Source organism: Pecten maximus, chromosome 4, assembly GCF_902652985.1.
Source record: "Pecten maximus chromosome 4, xPecMax1.1, whole genome shotgun sequence".
NCBI classification, from domain to species: Eukaryota; Metazoa; Mollusca; class Bivalvia; order Pectinida; family Pectinidae; genus Pecten; species Pecten maximus.
In genome coordinates, this window is record NC_047018.1 from 30,066,651 (window position 1) to 30,090,083 (window position 23,433).

The following is a 23,433-nucleotide window of genomic DNA, read 5'->3' on the forward strand; positions in this document are numbered from 1 at the left end:
CCGTACAGTATTCAGCGAACATTTGTACTGAGTTCAGATAAATATCAATTGTAAATATACTTTTGTTGATTAATACAACTTCATTTAGTTTGTTCGACGGATCTTCATAAAACAATAGAATAGCTCGTGTATGATAATATCTTGAAATTTCAGCATGCTTTGTTTTAATATTTGTCTGTGATGTCTCCAAATTGACCAAGGTCAAATGATGACACTACTCGATGATAACGACAGAGAGTATACACAGCCCTAACATGGACATAGTGTGACAAGTATACAGGTTATGGTATCATTACCACGAGATAAACAGACACATAACCAACATGGTTTTTGGATATAAAAGTTACGTCGAGGTTTTCCAATAAAAGGGAGGTAAGAAACAAATATGTAGGCTCATATTGTAGTCGCTTGATGATTTCCTACTTCAGTCACTTCCATGGATTGTACAAAAGACGCACTAGCTACTGTAGTTGCAATTGCTTTAAATGCAGGGGTACAAACTGGAAAATGTTGCAGTATTCTCCACGAAAAGAAAATTGTGTTGAAAACAAAATCCACAAAGAGCGTATGTCGCATGACCATGAGTATCTAAATAAATGTTCTTGTCTGTCGATGGCTGTTTTATCACAAATGATTCTACGAAAACAAAACAGCTCCTTTAAATGCCAGATAATGATTAAAGAACTGCATCACACAGCTGTTTCGCCCTTCGAGGACCCGTCAATGATGTTGGGACCTTCGTACAGCTGTTTCGTCCTTCTAGGACTCGTCAGTGATGTTAGGGACATCATTCAGCTGTTTCGTCCTTCTTGGACATGTCAGTGATGTTAGGGACATCATACAGCGTTTTTTGTCCCTCTAGGACTCGTCAGTGATGTTAGGGGCATCGTAAAGCTGTTTCGTCCTTCAAGGACTCGTCTGTGATGTGAGGTACAGCACACGGCCGTTTCGTCCTTCAAGGACACATCAGTGTTATTAGGGACATTATACAGCTGTTTCGGCCAAATGAGTGGAATTCTTCAGGTTAATCGTTAGAAAGATAAAAAAAAATTCAATAATGAACTATAATACTTCGAAAATTTTAAAAGAATAATGAAATATGGATGCATATTCTGAATCAGTGCCACTATTCGAATTTAAACGTGACATGTAGGATAACAATAAGTCTTGAGTAAACTATTAAATCCTAACCAGTACGGGTGATCGGGTATCAGAGTGGTTGGGTGGCACAATAGTAACACACATGCCTTTGACCTAGTCGGTCGGGGTTCGATTCCCCGATCGGACTGAGAAGGTATGGGGTGACATCCGCGACCAGGTGGGTTTTCTGCGAGTATTTCGATTTCCTCCAACAGTAAGACCCCTCGCGCGCTTCCGGGTCACCAGAAGTGATTAATATAAGTCAATACACCCGTTTCGCGCTTTTCTGTAGTAATTATAGAATGTTGCACTGTGAAGTTTAATATGTAACATGATGATATCATACACTATGAAAATCATTCATGGTAGCGATCTTTTTTTAAAAATATACATGATTTACATTTAACCCTCATGGCTTAACGCAACATTAAGATTAAATCCTTATAAATATTACTCTGATATCGCCTGTGTAAAGGACAGCCTGTATGGAACACTACTACCGTCCCATATATGTGTATGCCTTCACTGGGTCACACCCAAATCTGCTTTATTCAGCGGAGACATTAATATTGAAGGTTTATCATTGTCTCTTTGATATATTACATCAATGTGTTACAAATGATATACAGTTTTGTAATACCACTAAATTAATACTTGACATGTTTTTGAACATAATGAACAGACTGGAAACCTCATGTCCTTGATAATAATACATCTGCTAGCTACAGGTATAACTTCAAATGATAGGTCAACTGGCGTTCTATTTTAAAATCTAGATTGGCTATAAACGCTGACCAAATAGTTCGTTATTAAAATGTTTTTTGCCAAACCGAACCAGGAGGTAATAGCAAACTCTGGTCTGGTTATTTCCTCGTGTCTATTTTAATCACAGACGACTTGTTAATTAGATTCGTATCATAATTACTCAACGCTGTGTAAGCTTTAAATGAATCGTTCCAAATACTTTAGATCGTTCTTAATATAAATATTACAAATTGCTTCTATTTTTGATTATTTTTAACCAAAACTCATTGACATTCTTGAAATGATAACAAGAAAATGTTTACAAGTGATATGATATGTATTATATAAAATTATAAGAAGCTACCATATACTTCTGAAAGTAAACAGTGCTTAGAATTGGGTCAAAACAGTGTGATACTGCCGACCTACCATAGATGATTATCATAGTGTAAGATATCATCAAGTAACATATATTAAACTTCACAGTGCAACACTCTATAATTACTACAGAAAAACAGGGCACGGGTGTAGTGACCCTAAAAACAGGGCTTGTATTGTACTATTGACGTGTGACGATGTCCTGTATTGGTGTGTAGTGGACTCTGTAAATGTTCTACCCCACACTTCGACTACCTCCTAGTGTTAAACAGCTGATAACGCCTTAGATGTTGGATATCTAACACATCTTTGTCACCTCAAGGTGCGATAATTGCTACAACAAGAGGAATTAGGAACTGTATGTTTTGGAATTAAATAATTCACCAACTTATAATTAGAAATAATTATCCCCTGGACAGAAGTTTGTTTTGGTTTTCTAGTGGTTAAACAGATACAATAGACATTATAAAAGCCGGATTAAATTAGAATTACGTAAGGTCAGAACAACTATAGAAATGCGGGTTAAATATGTAATAAGTAATATCTGCTGTTAGGTTAACTCACAATGCACAATATAAAGTAATACAAGTGGGCTCTTTTAGTGAAAATTAAACATATGTGCACAAATATCTGCGGCGATATTACATGTTCTGTGTCTTACACAACTTACATTATGTAATTATTTATGCATTGATGCTTTCTACATGTGAATGGACTTTGGCATATCATAACCAGCATAGAATTATACTTGCTGTGATATACCCCAACCAATTAACATTCATACAAACAACCTTGAAGAACATGTTTGATGCTGTTGACCTACATACTAGTAGATCCAGCGGGACACATGGTGATGAGGGAAACATCACGCAGCCATGATGTCACATGCTTTTTGTAACCGATAATCTAGGGTTCTTTGTCCTTCATATTTTTGACGATGCTGTACAAAAGTTCCATAGCATTCTTACTTATAGCGGTTAAAGTCATATGATGGTACCATAATCATATGTTAATGATGGTAACATGTTATTATGCTGTATCAAAGTTCTTTTTAGAATTCATTGTCAACAGGGTAAAATTTGTAGATATTCAGTATACATTCACAAAACGGTATTTTCTCTAAAAGCTTTATAATTATGGCTATTTTATATTAAGCGGTCAGTTTAACTGTGATGACCTCCAAATGTTGAACTTAAGCAGATATTTTATCATTCGGATTGGCAGTGAAATATGAATATTTCCCTACAATAAGTAACTATTGGTTTATTATTTTGATAAAATCTACGAGACCATTATGTTATATACCCGTTTCTTGATAAGTCCTTATTTTCATGGCCACATCATTTTAATCGTGTACGACGAAGTTAAGTATCTATATAAAATGTACAGGTCTCTATTTAAGAATATAACATATGAGGAATCGATGTCAAATTCATAAAGATAACAATAACTCATGAATATTTTTAATATACATTTATTTGACAACAGCAATAACAAGAACAACACCATCTTCATAACATCATATAGAAATCAATAGGATAAGAGAAAACACACATAGAATCAGTAGTCAGTATAACCTGTAAACGCTGATTTGTTTGAGTTACAATTGTAACACCCATTCCACGAAAACGTTTTGTTATTCATTAAATCGTCACTTCCAGATCCTGGAAAATAAAACAAAAGCCAGAATCGTTTGAGTTTTGTTTCTGATGTCCTCCATCATTTCGTCTTTGGTGTTGTTTGGCGGGTGTGTGTATGACAACATCGTCTGAGTCTATTGAACTGTACTTTTGGTGGTCGCTCACACTCGAGGTTTTATTGGGTTTTACTAATATAGTTTGGCTCAGGGTACAAGAGTCACATAAGTTTATCTCTGAGCACGCGTCAGATGATTCACAATCGTCATCCCCCGTCAGAAGATCTTCGATTGTCTCGTGTAGGACCAAAAGCTGTTTAGACAGAGCCAGGTCGTTGTCAATCACAGCAGCCTGTAAAGAAACAATGTAATCTATAAAAATCAATAATTATCCGGGTGTCGTCAGACGACGCTTACATATCTGGAACACATGGTCCAGTTTTCCTTTTACTTTCTCATTGTCTCTATATAACCTTTTTTGTTCGTATTTTGCCATTGTTTTATGGATTTTGAGTTAGAACTACGGTTTCGTTTCCATGTCAGTATTCCGTCGGCTCGTTTGTTTGTTGTACGGAATGCTCCATTTATGGAGTACGACGGATTTTTTTTTATGTTTTGACAATTTGACCGAAATAAGTTGTTGACAACATTCTCTAGCACTAACAATGGATGGGAGTGTCAGCGATTAGCCTGTTCTCATCATGATCATGTCTCAGATCTCGGACATCTGAGCCGGCGATATCAAATTACGCTGGTATTTCGCAACACCATACCACTGGTTCATTCTTGTTTGTCTCTATCTTCCGCTTTGTGATGACGGGGTAAATTCTAGGTCACATTAACATCGTTTTTCACGTAAACCTCGTGGATGTGTATGGTCATAGCCTTATATGGCACTGTTATGCAAATTTTGTAATTCGAATTATGTTTTATGTTAAAGGACTCTCAAGATTGTGATACGATTATAAAGCATGAACCAGACACAACATCTCAACGTAAACACTGTTATAGTACACATAACAATTGGTATATATATCAATTTCGACGACACTTTTGAGTTAAAATCACTTTTGATTGTTACTATCTATCCTCTGAACACTTGACATGTGTTCAGCCGTTTTTTTATTGTATTTTTTCTTCTTTTCGTTTTATCATTACAGATGGAAAAAAGAGATTACAGAGCACACATCACACTATGCATGCACACAAAGTGAAGATGTATGACTATGTTTATATAGTTTTTTTTTACTCTTGTTCGTTTCATAATAATAAACAAATATTTAATATTTATGATCTGCTTTACAATTTTTTTATTATATTTTTTATTGATACATGTGTTTGATGAAATGCTTATATCCGATTAAGATTGATAATTATTAAATTTTAAAACATTGAAACTTTTAAACTATTATCCCGTGATCTTAAATACTGAAATATATTTTACTGAATTCTGATAGTACATTTCACCTTTCTGAAAAAAAACCCACTTCCTGTTTAATTATGTTTACGGTTTAAGTATGTATGTGCGTTTATGGGATTGGATGTTAATGTTCTACTATTCACTAAGAAACGAATTGTCTTTTTGCAATTACAGAAGTTATTTCAAGATTACATATTTGACGTATTTGTAGAGAATGAAGTTTGATATAGTTTACTATATGATTATATGAATACAATTCATTAAAATGTATATATACTGTATCTACCTTAATTTAAAAAAAAGAACGTAATTTTACATACCTATGGTTCGAAAACTATTCATTTCAAGGAACGAAAATATTATTATTTCTTTAAATTACATACCCGTATGAAATAACATTCTAAGGTTGACTATGATCAATTAGGATTTTGTTTTGAATTTTTAAACCCCTTAATATTGCTTTACGATGTGAATGCTGAAGACTGATGACCTACCATTTCCCTACGGAGCGTTTCCATGGCGGTGTCCAGGACGGTATTATTGATGTTTCCCGGTCCGGATTGGTTGTCTGGGATATGTTTCTTTAACCTTTCTCTTGTGGCCATTCTCTCGTGATAGAAGTGTACGTATTGGTTCCACACTTGGTTGTTATCCTCACTCAACAAACTGTCCATAGAAACAGACTTGGACATATACTGTTCTTCCATCTCAAACTTTGGGTATGACGTGCTTGATATATTTGAAGGCGAAGGCGTGTATGATATTTTCAGAGGGAAAATTCTTTTATACCTTAATATGAGATATGACGCTGTTGGCGTATTAAATTACGTGAAGGCCAAATAGTTTTTAGAATAACTTGTTTACAAACATCGTCCTGTAGTTTCACTCCGTTGATTATCTGGACCGCCTTATAAAACGTGTCATACTATCTCGTGATCCAGGCACAAATCCTATCATGACTAGTTTTCGTGTGGGTGTTTAGCGGGGATCCCAACATAAAACGGTCAAACGCATTATCTTGTTACTTCCTCTTGGTGGATTCCTATATTCTCATATTTAGATATGAAAACCAAAGTTGTTTCTGTTTTAATATATATTTTTAAACTGAACAAAATGTTTTATTGTTCTTAACTAGTGTCCCACTTTCTCATGATGTGGAAATCTTTAATACTGAATGTAATAGATCTGATGAATACAGAGATACTGGTTGTTTCGATACATAAGTTTATCTGTGGAAAACGTTGCTAACGTTTCTGTCTCAAATAGCGATTTCTCATCGCCAATACAAGTTTCCTCATGACAAATGTTATAGAGATATATCAAAAAATATATGTAAAATCTTTGAATATGATCTAATGGCGATATTTGGATACAGCGGTCATAATTGTATTTCAATACATATTTTTTTATATTCCGAAGACATCTTAGATGAGAATAAATGACAGTGTTGCCGTATTGTTCTCATAAATTTGAATAAACCTTCCTGTTTATGATGTATAGAAAACAATCTAATAATAAGAAAGATAAATAAAAAAAAGCACAATCATACAATCATGAAGTGATGAATAATTGTCTTTGGATAAGCATTTCATACTTACTATTCACATGTATTATATTTATAATTACGATGATGATATGTTTTACCTATGTATACCTATGAATTGCATACATTTCGAACTATATGACAGGACCCTAAAGACAAAAGTCTATTCCACAGGAAATGGTTAACATGTTGATTTTAACCACATTTCAGTTATGCATTGTAATTTCTTGTGCATTCTCGCGGGCACTATGCCATTAAAAATGTTTTCAAAAATCCAGGTAAAATATTTGTGTTTCCTTGGTGTACTAACAGGTGCCAACATTGCTGTTTACGTCCGAAATATGAATTGTACATTTACCTGTGTGTGGACATATCAAGTAAGTAGATCTACCAATACGTTTATTAACACTTCATTTGTCAAGCCCCCCCCCCCCCCCCCCCCCCCCCCCCCCCTTACCGGAGCAGGCTATCTGCATATTCTGAATTGTAAAACCATTGTGAAACCTTGTGCGGGCAGTCTAAGAGAGCGGGCAGTACACATGAAATCCCGGTAAATCTTGACATAATTCTTTTGCATTGGATTATTTTTACCACCGGTACTAAAATGTTCAAATGTGATTACTTAATAAAATATTATGCCTTGACATAGACTGTAATATCTAAGTCAAGTCGAATATACCCTTTTGAAAAACTTTTAAAATGAGTATAAATCCATTTTCTATGTCGTTATTATCTTTTGTGATTTAATGAAAAAAAAATCTTCTTCTGTTAATTAGCATTGTGCATTTCGACCGCCAGAGGATAATGACAAGTTTCCAAATGTACCCAATATATCACACATATGCCCTTCATTTCTGCAATTCGGAGAGCCTGTCAATATCAATGTAGGTGACCATGACCCTCGCTGAGTCTCAGAGGTGTCAGATATGCATTTCACGCTTGGCTAGAGACTAATTATTTTACCAATTAGCGAGATAATTTAACCACATGGAAGCTCCTGTCTTACCTGTGAAGGTACCGACATTACCTGTCAATTCCCACCTGGTGTCTTTTAACACAGATATAGGTAGTCATGCGTACCTGTGTAGATATATAAATAGTTCAACCATGTGCAATCATCAGACCATATAGTAGAGTAATATCAGAATATCATAACAATACTGTGATCAGCAAAATACAAACATTAATGATGTTTTCTTCAAAATTAATCACACCATCAGCTGTCTTAACCTTTTTTCCTTTCTTTTTTATAAAATTTGTACGGATATCGATAAATGATACATATATAGTCAAGACCTAATTTTATTTTTAGATCTTTCAATACGGTTGTTAGAGATAACTTGATAAGAATATAATATTGATCCTTTCTGAAATCAATGTGATACATCCAATATATTAATTAACGTTTTTGAACATAATATTTATTTATTCATTTTTTCAAATAAAGAGCTTTTGATATTTTAAATTTTATTTTATTTCCGAATTTATAAATCAAACGGTATTCAAAAGACCAATAAAGTGGATATTAATCATTATTAGATAATTTCAAATCTCCAAGTCATTAAATGATTCATTTACCATTCTTAATTCGAAAAGATCGAAATTATTTACGTCATGTAAGTATTCTTCATACACATTAAAATTAGAATGATCTGCAAATGCCATATTAAAGTATATCGTACATCCATATTCAAAGAATGACCTTTATTTTTAAAAGTACATGTATATTTCAAGCATTACTTAAACGTAATATGTATTGCAATGTAAAGTTACTCTCCCTGTTTAATTGCTCCGAGGAGGTCCTCATAAAATCAATACTTTTGTCTTACATAATGACTTTGTGACAATAGCAGTTACAATTAACCTACAGACGGGTCCCTACTACGATAAGTATCATGTCCTTTGTTATACTGTCAGTGTATGTCAGACACAGATAACTACAATACTAATCATATATAGGGGTAGTGTTTAACAACGTATAAATACAACGACATCTTCAAAATAGCATCATTTACATAGATTACTAGTGAGTTGACAGGTACAGACATTGTCTCATCATGGTTCAGACAGACAATAAAGAAGTTGAAGTAAACACGGAAAATCAAAACAAATGTCTGGATGGAATAGACATCAACAACAGTTGCCGACATATGTATCTAAAGAGGGTGGAGTCTATTGAAGAATGTAAAAGGTCTACGACACCAGTTGTTACAGATGAACTTACATCATCTATAGGGGCAGCCCTGGCACGACTTCGAATATAGATGGTGAGCATTAACGTTTTTGTTCACGATTGTGATTTTGATACAAACATTTGTCAAGATAAAAGATATTGAAAATAATATTACGCCATTTTGAGAACAAATAACAACTGATATTGTTTTAAAGACATATACAGTGATAAAAGAGACATTGCTTTTTTTTTTGTAATTGAAGCTTTTGTTTTCATTGTCTATGAATTGGAAGGGAAGCTGATCAGAGTTTTATATTCGACCTTTTCGTTTATAAAATGTATTTCTTTGTGTTTTCAGGTGGGCCTGATGGACCAGGACGCCGGACTGATGAGACAGATGTTGATTCTGAATGAGAAAGTAGAGGAGTTGAAGGCCAGTAACATCTGTCAGATGAGCAAGGAATCCATAAATAGCCAGGACAGCCTATACTACAGGGGCGATCAGATGGACAGATTATCATCTGATCACGAAATATCTGAATACTCTCAGAGGACTGAAAATGATTCTACTTACAATGACTCAAACGAAAACTTGTGTAATGACGTAACTCAAACACAGGACTGTCTCTGTTCACTCGAGGAGTTAAATGATTCTGGCTATCTAGATTGTGTGTTTGATAAGTTACTGGAGTTTGACACAATGTGACGAAGATAACATTGTTATTGTATAATTTGGAAATGTCGCTGAGACCTGTTCGACAGAAAATGGACTCCTAATTTCCTGACGCCCTCAGTGAAATTACAATGGCATTCACAGATAGACAGAAGCGGAACAGGTGGTCACTTGCGAGGAACAGTCTAAGGTAATAAGATACTTATTTGAAGTTTAATGGCTTGTGTCAACATAAAAACAGACACAACTTTGTAATGGTTGAAATGTAAAACGTATCTTTGATAACTTTTTCATGTATATATAATGTTTAAGGGAATATAACTAAGTGTGAACTTTTGACATTGCGTCATGACCTATTTTATACAACAAATCCAACCGTATGCTTTTTTATTTTCAGAAGTTTACAAGAAAAAAAAATACTTACCGAACAGCAAGTTTATGTATAATACATATCTTCAGGAGTTACCGTCGAGGATTAATTCTGAAAGACGTTGGTTGTACAAAACCGAAATGGAACAAGGGAACATCGATCGTCAGTAACAAACAATCAGTGATGGACGAACTTCAAGTAATTGTCCCAACAAAAGAGCGATAACTGCGTATTCGTATTGAGCATGAAGATTTACCGTGTTTTTTACTTGAATAAATAAAATATGATCTTAAGATACGATGACTTTTTGTTTTTCCCCCATTCGTCAATAGTTATATTTTTAGATTTAAACTAAATCAACGAAAAACCTGAAATGAAAATAAGAAATGCAGAATTTCTATGTAATGAAAAAAAATCTTCATAAGTGACAATGTATGTTGACATCTATGACAGAAGTGTGCATACATCTATGACAGAAGTGTGCATACATCTATAAAAGAAGTGTATATACATATATGACAGAAGTGTGTATACATATATTACATATGTGCGTATACATCGATGACATAAGTTTGTATACATCTCTGACAGAGGTGTGTATACATCTATGACAGAAGTGTGTATACATCTATGACAGAAGTGTGTATACTATATGACAGAAGTGCATATACATCTATGACAGAAGTGTGTATACATCTATGACAAAAGTGTGTATACATCTATGACAGAAGTGTGTATAAATCTATAACAGATGTGTGTATACATCTATGACAGAAGTGTGTATACTATATGACAGAAGTGTGTATATATCTATGACAAAAGTGTGTATACATCTATGGCAGAAGTGTATATACACATATGACAGAAGTGTGGTTACATATATAACAGAAGTGTGTATAAATCTATGACAGAAGTATATATACATCTATGACAGATGTGTGTATACATCTATGACAGAAGTGTGTATATATCTATGACATATGTGTGTATACATCTATGACAGAGGTGTGTATACATCTATGACAAAATTGTGTATACATATATGACAGAAGTGTATATACATCTATGACAAAGTGTGTATACATATATGACAAAAGTGTATTCATCTATGACAGAAGTGTGTATACTATATGACAGAAGTGTGTATACATCTATGACAAAAGTGTGTATATATCTATGATATATGTGTGTATACATCTATGACAGAAGTGTGTATACATCTATGACAAAATTGTGTATACATCTTTGACAGAAGTGTGTATACATCTATGACAAAATTGTGTATACATATATGACAGAAGTGTGTATACTATATGACAGAAGTGTGTATATATCTATGACAAAAGTGTGTATACATCTATGGCAGAAGTGTATATACATATATAACAGAAGTGTGTATACATATATGACAAAAGTGTGTATACATCTATGACAGAAGTATGTATATATCTATGGCAGCAGTGTGTATATATCTATGACAAAAGTGTATATACATATATGACAGAAATGTGTATATATATATGACAAAAGTGTGTATACATATTTAACAGAAGTGTGTATACATCTTTGACAGAAGTGTGTTTACATATATAACAGAAGTGTGTATACTATATGACAGAAGTGTATATACATCTATGACAGAAGTGTGTATACATCTATGACAGAAGTGTGTATATATCTATGACAAAATTGTGTATACATATATGACAGATGTGTGTATACTATATGACAGAAGTGTGTATATATCTATGACAAAAGTGTGTATACATTTAAGGCAGAAGTGTATATACATATATGACAGAAGTGTGTATACATCTATGACAGCAGTGTGTATATATCTATGACAAAAGTGTATATACATATATGACAGAAGTGTGTATACATCTTTGACAAAAGTGTGTATACATATTTATCAGAAGTATATATACTATATGACAGAAGAATATATACATAGATGACATTAGTGTGTATAGATCTATGACAAACGTGTATACATATATGACAGAGGTGTGTTTATATCTATGACAGAAGTATGTATACATCTATGACAAACATGTGTATACATATATAACAGAAGTGTGTATACATATATGACAGAAGTGTGTTTACATTTATGACAGAAGTGTGTATACATATATAACAGAAGTGTGTATACATATATGACAGAAGTGTGTTTACATCTATGACAGAAGTGTGTATAGATCTATGACAAACGTGTGTATACATATATGACAAAAGTGTGTATAGATCTATGACAAACGTGTGTATACATATATGACAGAGGTGTGTTTACATCTCTGACAGATGGGTGCATACATCTATAAAAGAAGCGTATATACATGTACATATATGACATAAGTGTGTATACATGTACATCTATAACAGAATTGTGTATACATCTATGAGAGAAGTGTGTATATATCTATGACAGAAGTGTGTATACTGATATATAGAGAAAAGACCTATTTAATAACAGGGTTTTACATAGCACTTCTTTTTAAATGGTTTTGTCAAACAATTTGAAATGAGAATAATTACAGGTCTACTACAATATGGCACTTTACGTTAGTATGAGGCGAGATATTGTTGTGATTAATATGTCTTCCATTTCTACATTTTTTGTCAATGAAACAAACATCATCATTAAATCATCACGTATGCAACCTTGTCAATCCTATATATTTATTTGAACCCTGCTTTTGTATTTTAATCGCCCCTTAAGAAAGCGCTCTTCTTTATGACAAATACAATATTACACAATATATATTTGTAAGGATTGTACCAAATGAGTTTAAAACAAGGATTTACTCATACGACACACACATGAATACATATCTTACGTGTAGGGATTGGAAACTGTCATATGTTTTCTTTTGTATAACACATTCAGATTTAAAACCAAAAGAGCACAATTTCAGAAGAGATATCGCCGTTAAATGCCATATCTGTTTAATTATTAAATCCCCACATTGCTAATCTAACTTTTCGGTTTTGTGACTTTGGACTAGATCAGATAGAATTTTGAAGAATATACACCAAACTGTTAAAAGCGACGTATATGGATGTTTTGTGTGGCACCAGGTGGGAATTGACAGGTAATGTCGGTACCTACACAGGTAAGACAAGTGCGTCCGTTGGGTTAAATTATCTCGCTAATTGTTATAGTGATTAGTATCAAGTCAGGATATCAATTCGTTCTGATACCTCATAGAATCTGCTAGGGGTAATTGACAGGAGGTCTATATCACCGAAACATTGAAAGCGAAACAACGACAGAATACAGAAAAAATGTAATCAGTATAACTGATAAAAGTGTGTTAAAATGGTAAGCGTACTCCGTAAGCGACGGAAACCTCATATAAATACAGTGATGCAATATATGTCTATGCCTTCCCGATATTGAATTTGTGTCCCTCAAATATTTCATGTTTTCACTTGATGTATTCGGATATTTCTGGACTACCTGGAGACTAATTATAATTCTATAATGTATAATGTACCATTTATTATGGCTACTAGTAAGAGGCTCTTTCATTCGTTCACTTGATAAATATAACGTACAGTAATCACCGTTTACGCTCCAAGTTAGGAGCAATATATCACATCAAAATTATTTTCCCTTTTAGTAATCAACAGAAATAAACTCATTATGCAATATAATTCTTAATATTCAAAATATTCATATGCTTGCATTGTTTGCAATAAGTTGTTTTTGATTAATATGATAAGCAGAAAACAAAATGAAGTATTCAAAATTATGTTTTAGATTAATATGATATCCGAACCTGCATTGGATTTCTAAAACGAATATATTACTTACATATGTATCTATGAATTTAGTTCATTAATTTACGAAACAGCCAGAAATCAGCGTTACATAACATTAATTTGAAATTATCCTTTTTAATATTATGACCATTTTTACAAAACAAGGTAATTACTGAAGTAAGTTAACTATAGCTTGTTTTTGTCACTTGTTTATTCATGTTGTTGATGTACATAACAGTTGGAAGCACCGTTACATAACCTTCAAACTGGAAATTATCTGATTTGATATTATGACCATTTTAACAATATTAAGCCACAATAAAAAAAGGGTACTGGATTATGTCATTAACGTGAGCTAATAGCTATATACCTCCTGTCAATTACATCTCCCCACGGAGGTGACAACGACCCACGCAGATTCTTTGAGGTGTCAGAACGTATTGATATCCTGACTTGATACTGATCATTAAAACAATTAACGTTATAATTAAACCCCATAGAAGCCCTTGCCTTACCTGTGTAGGTACCGACATTACCTGTCAATTCCCACCTAGTGTCGCAATGTAGTTCCTCATACGTCGCTTTGAACTGTTGAATACATGTGTTCACAATAAATGAACAAGTAAATGCGATAGAATCTTTAATCATGCATGAGAATAAAAATAATGACGACAGTTATCCTGTATTTTAGTTTTCTTGATTTAAAAGTTCAATATGTTTACCTACTAAATTATTATGTTTGTAATCTGGAATTCCTACACGTCAGATACGTATTCACCTGTGTGTCGTATATCCGTGTATGAAACTGCAATAGCACATACGTCACTAACTTGTACAGTATTGTTTGTCAACTTATATGATTTTCCTTATTCATTTGAGATAGATGACACACGGCTACAGAAAATAAAAATCTCAACAATGTTATATATATTTTGGTAATCAATTTTTCTTTTACCAAAAAATTACCATTTTTATTTTCCTCTTATGTAACATCTGCAGCTTATTTGATCATATTTGACTACTGGGGACTACAGCCAATGAATACATATTCTGAAAAGATGTATATACAACCAAATATTTTAATGGGTATTTAATTATTGATAAAAGCTAGAGGGTAGTTTACTGAATGGTCAAATTACTGATAAAAGCTAGAGGGTAGTTTACTGAAGAGGTTAAATTACTGATAAAAGCTAGAGGGTAGTTTACTGAAGTGGTTAAAACAGGCAAAGCTTTATCTGTGTATAGGAATATTGGAGATGATGTGATGGTAAAGTACATGCTATTAATTCCTTCTGCAAGTAAAACTTACCTGTTATAGAATACAATGATTTTATGCTTGGTTTCTGTTTGATTACATCACTCTCAAAATATCACTATTTTAAAATGTAGATCCATATAACGATATTGATAAATTTATGCTGTTTTACTTGTATAACACTTTCTTAAGGAACAGTTCAAATAAAAACGTTAGGTTCTATCTAACTACAAAGCAACGACAAAGTCAACATACGTTGTGATGATTCAATGATTTTAAAGAATTTTTGACTGACAAAAAGTTTAGAATGGGACATAAATTCAATCTCAACAATATCCGTTCTCATTGAACGTACATTGCCAAGGCCTCATTTCAAAATCAAATTCAAAGCCCACTTGAAAAGATAAAGGTTTCTATCCACTGTTGTCACTTTGCCCAAATCTGTCAAAACGCCAAGGTACGTCACGGTTTGGTATGTTACAGATTTCAGTCCGGGGAGGTGATGTAAGGTTTGTACATTGATAGTACACCCGATGTTTCAAAACGACGCATTCCAACGCAATATGAGGTAATATCTCGAGTACATTCTTTGCGTGCTTTGGACAAGGCGTCGAAGTATAGTTTTGCTCCATTATGATAGATGTAATATAGGCCGTATGTGTTATTGAAAAAAAAAGTCTTTTGAAATAATTCTTACATTGTAAGTAAACAATACTGTTCACTTAAAGATCACTTGGTAAAAAAAAAGAAAAAAAAAAGAAAAAAAAAGTTTATATTTATTCCTCGCGATATCCGTTATAATCTTTAAAAAAATCCGATTTCACTCAAAATGTACTCAAAGAAACTGCCCAAGAATGTCTGTTGTTTTTTCCCGATAGATTAAATTAGGTGTAATTATATAACGCGTTATTAATAATTCACACAATGCCCTAGTACATGTATTGGTACCTTCATCATTTTATGCAAGACAGTTTTATTTGAAACATATTTTGTCTTGTCAGCATATGTTATGATAAGTTATTGTTACCTTCCTCCTTACTTGGATGAAAGTTTTCTTTTGTTAAATCTATAACCAAACTGTGACAAATACATATTTCTTTGCTTGTGTTAAATCTATCAGAAGAGTATTAACTCAAACTTAATGACGTCACTTTGTACTAATTGTGATATATGAAAATGCATATAATTTTCCTTTTGCTTTTGTGGAGCTACATTTGTACACTCACTTAACTATTTAACAAATGTTCTCGACCCCTTAGTATTTTATCTTGTCATTTAAAACTTATTTTAATCTCGTGAAACAAAACATGATAAATATGACCTATTCAAGATATTCCTATCATTGCGAGATTTCATAAGTAGTAGTACGTTTTGAATTATTTCATATTATTAGTTTTATTTCAAAATACATGTATAGTAGTAGTAGTGGTAGTAAAAGACATAGGGCAATATGAAATAGGTGGTTATGGTCAATTACCTGGTCAAGGGTGTAGTACTGGTCTATCTGTTGACCAAACATTAGGTAAATTTCCTCCGAAATTGTATAAATTATAGAACACATGTGTAAATGCATACATGTCGCATTATAATATAAACAAAACTTAAATAGGTATGCAATACAGGGCCATGATATATACGTGATGCATATCTGTAGGACATATACGTGTTCCATGAATAGAATCCAAATGATTGTCAGGCTTTTATAAAGGATATGCAAAATATTTGTAAAGACAATCTTCATGATGTGTGTAATTTTAGGTTACTCTCCCTGTTAAATAACTCCACGGAGGTCCTGATATAATGAGCGATATTGTTTTACACGATGATTTGTGACAATAGGAGTTACAATTAACCTACAGACGGGTTCCCCTACTGCGATAATTATCACGTCCTTTGTTATACTGTCAGTGTATGTCAGACATAGACAACCACAATAGAATCAATTACATAGGTGGGGGTATAACGGTATATAAATACAACGACATCACCAATATAACATCATTTACACAGATATTACTAGTGACGGACATAAAGATGGTTAAGACAAAGAATGTAGAAGTTGAACTTAGCACTGGGGAGCAAAACAGATGTCTGGATGGAATAGACATCAACAACAGCTGCCGACAGGTGTATCTGAGGAGGATGGAGTCTATTGAAGAATGTAAAAGGTCCACTACACCAGTTTTTACAGATAAACAGACTACTATGGGGACATCTCTGGCACGACTTCGTATGGAGATGGTAAGAATTAGCAAATTCATCATTATGTATCAAGGCATTTTTCACGTTTACATTCTGTGAATGACATTGTTTTGAAAAGAACATAGTATTTCTTTTGCCAATTTAAAGGTTAAATATCATGTGTATCTAAATTCTAACTGATAATACCTGATGGTTCTGCAATCAGAATAAATAATAAAAAGGTTATTGTTAAAGAATAAAATTATATCATGAATATATTTCATTGATAGTTATTCTTAACTTTTGTAGGTGCGCCTGATGGACCAGGACGCTGGACTGATGAGACAGATGCTGATTCTTAATGAGAAAGTAGAGGAGCTGAAGGCCAACAATTTCTGTCAGATGAGCAAGGAATCCATAAATAGCCAGGACAGCCTATACTACACGGACGATCAGACAGACGAAATATTGTCTGACGAGGACACTTTTGAATTCTCTCAGTACACTGAAAATGATTCTGATTACACCGACTCGGACGAAGACTCGTGTAATGACATTACTCCAACACAGAAATGTCTCTGTTCACCCGAGGAGTCAAACGACTCGGACTATCTTGATAATGTATTCGATAAGTTGCTGGAGTTTGACGCTATGTGATGATAACACTGTTATGGCATATTACTGAAATGTCGCCGAAACCCACTCGACGGAAAATGAACTCATTATTTCCTGATTAGCTCAGTGAAATGCCAATGGCGTACAAAATAACAAGTTTTGGAGAGAGACGAAATAGGTGGTCACCAGGGAGGAACTGTGTAAGGTAAATATATATCTGATATTGAGATATAAATGCATTTTATCAATATGATAAAAGGAACAACTTGTCAATGGCTTGATATACAAAGAAATATATCTTTGATATATTATTAATATATACACAATATAATTATTTAATGAAATATATCTTAGTTTCAACGTTTTATTTTGCATCATGATATATTTTATAAACGTTATGAAATTGAGTTTATTATTATTCGTTTTTACTTGCAGAAGCTTACGAGACAATGCTATGGGCGGATACGTACCGAACAGCAGGCCTACGTATAGTACATATCATCACGAGGTACTGTCGATGGTTAATTCTGAAAGACGGTGGGAGTACGAAACCATAGCTGATCAATCGATTAATCGTCGTGTAACAAACAAAGAGTGATGGACGTACTTCAAGTAATGGACCCAATAAAACAGCGGCATTCGTATTGATTATGAAGAGTTCCATTGCTGACTTTGGAACAATACATTTTGTATCAAGTGTTTGTTTACCTGATTCAATAAAATGTGATCTAAACATACGATGACTTTATCTTTATTTACCTCAAATAGTTATAGTTGAAAATTAGAACTTTCTGAATGAAAGAATTAACTGAACAATTTCTTTTTTATTACAATACTGTTTCATAATAGATGATGTAACTTTCGGTAAGCACACTGCAAGTGTCATGTTAAGGGGCATCTAAACAGCAAATCCAGTCAAAACATTGATATTTTACAGGCCTATAAATCCCTATTATGGTGCAATGTCACAGAAGTAACATGATGAACTTTTAGTATGTATCATGGCAAACCGCGGGACTTGCTGTTGACATGTAATTTTTTAAGCTGTTTGTAAATTTCAACAAAACGTAAGAAAAATGCATGTTTCAGGGGGACATAATTAACTCATTTGTATCCCATATATTACACAAACTTGCCATGTCGTTTTGCTCACAAGTGTCTAAAGCACAAAATAGGAGCATTGGTTTGACCAGCTTTGACGTTATTATATGTATAAACGCTGTTTTTATTTTGACCTTGAATTGCAAATGGCGGTCGTGAATGATATCACACAAATACGGCATATAAGGAGGTATTCAAAACATCAAAAATGCTCTTATTAGACAATATAAAGTATTCTTGAAGTGGCAAGAAGACTACTTTTATGAAAAAATGTTCAACCGTTGAGTTTGGGGTAAAATATGCCTATTTCTGAAAAAGGCTGCAAACTCACCAGTTTAACAAATTGACTTTAAAATGTTCTTCTTACTATGATGAGATGTCTTAAATGTATGATATAGGAGTATTGTTATTAACTGAAATGCCCCCCTTTAAGCCATATTTGTGTAAAATTATTCACAGACGCCATTTGCATTCCAAGGTCCAAACAAAATAAGTGTTTATACGTACATACAGTCAAATCCGGTCAAACAAATGCTCCTACCCTGTGCTATAGACACTTGTGATCATAACAGCTTGGCTATTTTTCAGGTTTGGTCATTTGCGTGACTTAGAATTATTCCATGCTACATCTTACCACAAAGTTACTCTATAGAAGAAACTGGTAGCACCTACAGCAAATTATTGGTGATTGTAAGAAGCTACATGTCCAAAGAAACATTTTGGTATATTACATGACATTTTTTGTGCAAATCTTTAGGTATTTATTCGTGTTTGAAATTCAACATTATTTTGCTATATAGATGACCCTTAATGCCTTAATTCACAAGCAGGACGTTCTGAACTAAAAATTGAATATTCAACTGAAACATCCATAGGATGTCGGAAGAGCGTATATAAATAGCATATAAGTCTCTACATCCAATCACGTAACCCAAGTACAATGTGATATGTCCATAGTGAAGTTACAACACCACAGGAGGACTCTCAATTATAGCAGGTGTAGATTCCCAACTGTTTTCACTGAAAGCGGAAGTGATGTCACAGCCATGTTCGGAATCCACGAAATGTTTGACACCAGGGTGAAGTTATGATAAATATATTAATATATATTATTTATCTATTAGTATAACTTCTACCCATTTACAGATGTACATATACACCACACATCTTATGTACACAATTGTTACATTTAACCGTATGCAAACTCTAAAATAAAAGTTTAGGGACTACATGTATATACAGGTCAATACAATTTAACGCATTTATATTTAATGTCAAACACAATAGCTGTACCGTATGCCTAAGGAGGTGCCATGCTTGAACATTATGTAGACAACATTCTATCGTGATCCAAATGCCATATACATCGTTTAAACCATATATTATATTATTTACATATTAATCAGCCTGTCACGAAAAGAAATCAAGATAAAATCCTTATTTATTCTACAATTCGTACTAATTCTGTAAGATTGGTAACACCAATAATTGTTTGAAATTGATATTTTCTGCATGTGACATTTCAACTAATTTCATTTCTTATTCAATGTTTTATTCAATATTTATGTTTTATTCAATTTATATGTTTTAATCCGTATTTAGACATGAACGAAATTTTGTATATGTATATAGATAAAAGCAAACAGATATTTTCATATTCTGTCACCAGAAAAATGCGAAACAAACATAACGAAACACAATTATAAACAAAAATGATGATGATAGAAAAAATGCAAATTAAATAGATGCTTAACAAGGGGTATACAGAGGTGAAATATATGTTTTAATCGTTTTATTCAAGTTCCTCATTCCGTAAAACCGATTTGGGATTTTTTAGCTAGAATGAGTCATTATTACTTTAGCTTTTCTTGTCCAAGATTACTTTTCACAAGTCACTCGGTCCCTTCACAAATATATACTGTACAATTATTAGCTGTCATGCGCAAAAGAAGGCGCCACATATTTCGAACATATTATAGATTCCAAAAAAAATCACAGGTGAGTACGTAAAATATAATTAGCAGAAAGCAAGATATTTGTGTTTTTGAATTATTCGCATTCAAATGAATTAGATAAATTAAAAAGTAGAAAACAAAAGATGATATTAAAATATGTTGAAATTATGAAATCCGAACCATCGTTGGATTTCATCAGTTCCTTTATTTATGTACAAAACAGCTTGGTAGCACCGTTACATAACCTTCAAACTGGAAATTATCTTATTTGATATTATGACCATTTTGAAAAATTCAGCCACAACTAAAAAATGTGAACTGGATTATGTCATTAACGTGAGCTAATAGTTATATACCTCCTGTCAATTGCATCTCCCCACGGAGGTGACAACGACCCACGCAGATTCTATTAGGTGTCAAAACGTATGGATAGCTTGACTTGATACTAATCATTATACCACCAATTAGCGAGATAATTTAACCCCACGGACGCCCTTGTCTTACCTGTGTAGGTACCGACATTACCTGTCAATTCTCACCTGGTCTCGCAATGAAATTACTCAACGTCGCTTTGAACTGTTAAGTACATGTGTTCACAATAAATGAACAAGTAAATGCGATATAATCTTTAATCATGCATGGGAATAAAAATTACGAGGATAGTTATCCTGTATTTTTGTGTTCTTGATTTAAAATATCAATATGTTTACCTACTGGATTATAATGTTTGTAATCTGGAATTTCTACACGTCAGATACGTATTCACCTGTGTGCCGTATATCCGTGTACGTCACTTACTTGTACATTGTTGTGTTTGTCATCTCATATGAATTTCCTTATTCATTTGAGATAGATTAAACACGATAACAGAAAACAATTTTTTTAACAATCTTATATATAGTCTGATAATCAATGTACACATTTCTTTGAATCTTTTCACAAAAAATGGCAGTTTTATTTTTCTCTTATGTAACATCTTCAGCTTATCTGATCACATTGGGGCCACGGTGGCGGAGTGGTTAGCGTGTCCCGTCACTAGCCCTCCATCTTTAGGATGCGAGATCGAAACATACAGTTGAGTGTAGACTAAAGGTTACACAAAGTGCACTCCGAGTGCACTCTGTTTGGACTCGGAGTGCACTCCGTTTGGACTCCAGGTAAACTTGGAGTGCACTCCAAGTTTACCTGGAGTCCTATCAGGCCCCAATCCTACCTAGGTCCACATGTATCACATGTACCTGTAACCAAGTACATATATACATAATATTTATAGATAGATGTATACTCTTATACATTTAGACTCCTTAAACATGTAACAATAAGATATGTGTTACTGTTTTATCTTTGTATATATCATCTTATTATTTTGTTGGGTCATTTTAACTAACAGCATCTATATATATAATATAATAGATTTTTTCTATTAGTAAACCCTACATAAAATGAATAGATCTGGCACTTCGTTGAAAAATGTATGATAGCATTCCTTTGATTTGAAGAGTTTTAACAAGCCATGTCAATTAGTAGAAAATTGGCAATAAACAAAAATGTATATAAATTTGGCAAGTTGTTTGTGGTCTCTCAAAATGTAGAGTTTGATTGTGTACTGGACATAACTTGTACTCGAAGTACTAAGTACTGTTTTTAATATATTTCAAATACTTTTCTTCCAACAGTTTATATTTATCTTTACATACAATAAAAAAGAAAGTTTTTTTTTATCACCTGGGTAGCATATTCCGAATCTAATGTCTAATTTTGATTTACAGTTTAACATCAGACTTACATTTCTATTTGGTAAACCAACTTTTTTTTGTTATGCCTGCCTCATTAAATCCAGGTCATACATGGAGTTCTTTTAACAGTTATATCAGATACATCCTCCTCTTCCCCCCCCCCCCCCCCCCCCCCCAACTTCCAGGTCAATATTTACCTGTATATCAAGCGTGATTACAGGGGTGTGGAGAAAAGACAGACTTACACTGACCCCAATAATGACCCCTTCCTCCAAGTTTACCTCGTAAGGTGTGAAGATCTGGACAGGTGTACACACGGTCATCTAACTAGATAAAGACCCCCTTAATTGTTAGATGGAAACTGGTCATCACACCTTACCTTTACCTAGCCCCAGTTTCCTCTGGCTCTGACACACACCATGTCTGGTGTAATATGGTGTCAGGGCCAGAGGAAACTCCGGCTAACCTTTATCAAGGTCTTATAGAAATATAGGTACAGACTTGTGACGGTCGATATCTGACACTTTTGAAATTATATGATTGTCCATTCCTATTACAGTATTATTAAAACAGTTATAAGTCATTTATAGAAAAAAAAAATATTTGAAAAAAAAAATAAAACTGGTACTATTACTTTATGTCTTTGATATTATAATGGAAGCATGTATAGAGTATTAGAGGTCAATATGTAAATCAACATAGATTAATATAATTTTCATGTTTGAGTTAAGTAAATACTTATCAA

General features: G+C 33.3%; 1 protein-coding gene across 1 annotated transcript; it reads right to left on the reverse strand.

The window, feature by feature from the left end:
* Positions 1–3,720: 3,720 nt before the first annotated feature.
* On the reverse strand, positions 3,721–6,082 carry LOC117325789. The gene is made up of 2 exons (XM_033882248.1): positions 5,813–6,082; positions 3,721–4,250 (listed from the first exon to the last, which is right to left on the reverse strand). Exons 1-2 carry the CDS (start codon positions 6,023–6,025, stop codon positions 3,906–3,908), a joined length of 558 nt encoding a protein of 185 aa, XP_033738139.1. The 5' UTR covers positions 6,026–6,082; the 3' UTR covers positions 3,721–3,905.
* Positions 6,083–23,433: the final 17,351 nt, after the last annotated feature.

Excerpts from the sequence above, each read along its gene's own strand:
- LOC117325789 (XM_033882248.1), bottom strand. The coding sequence starts at position 6,025 with ATGGAAGAACAGTATATGTCCAAGTCTGTTTCTATGGACAGTTTGTTG. Across the intron at positions 4,251-5,812 it reads AAACGCTCCGTAGGGAAATG|GCTGCTGTGATTGACAACGA; the intron begins GTAGGTCATCAG and ends GTTTCTTTACAG.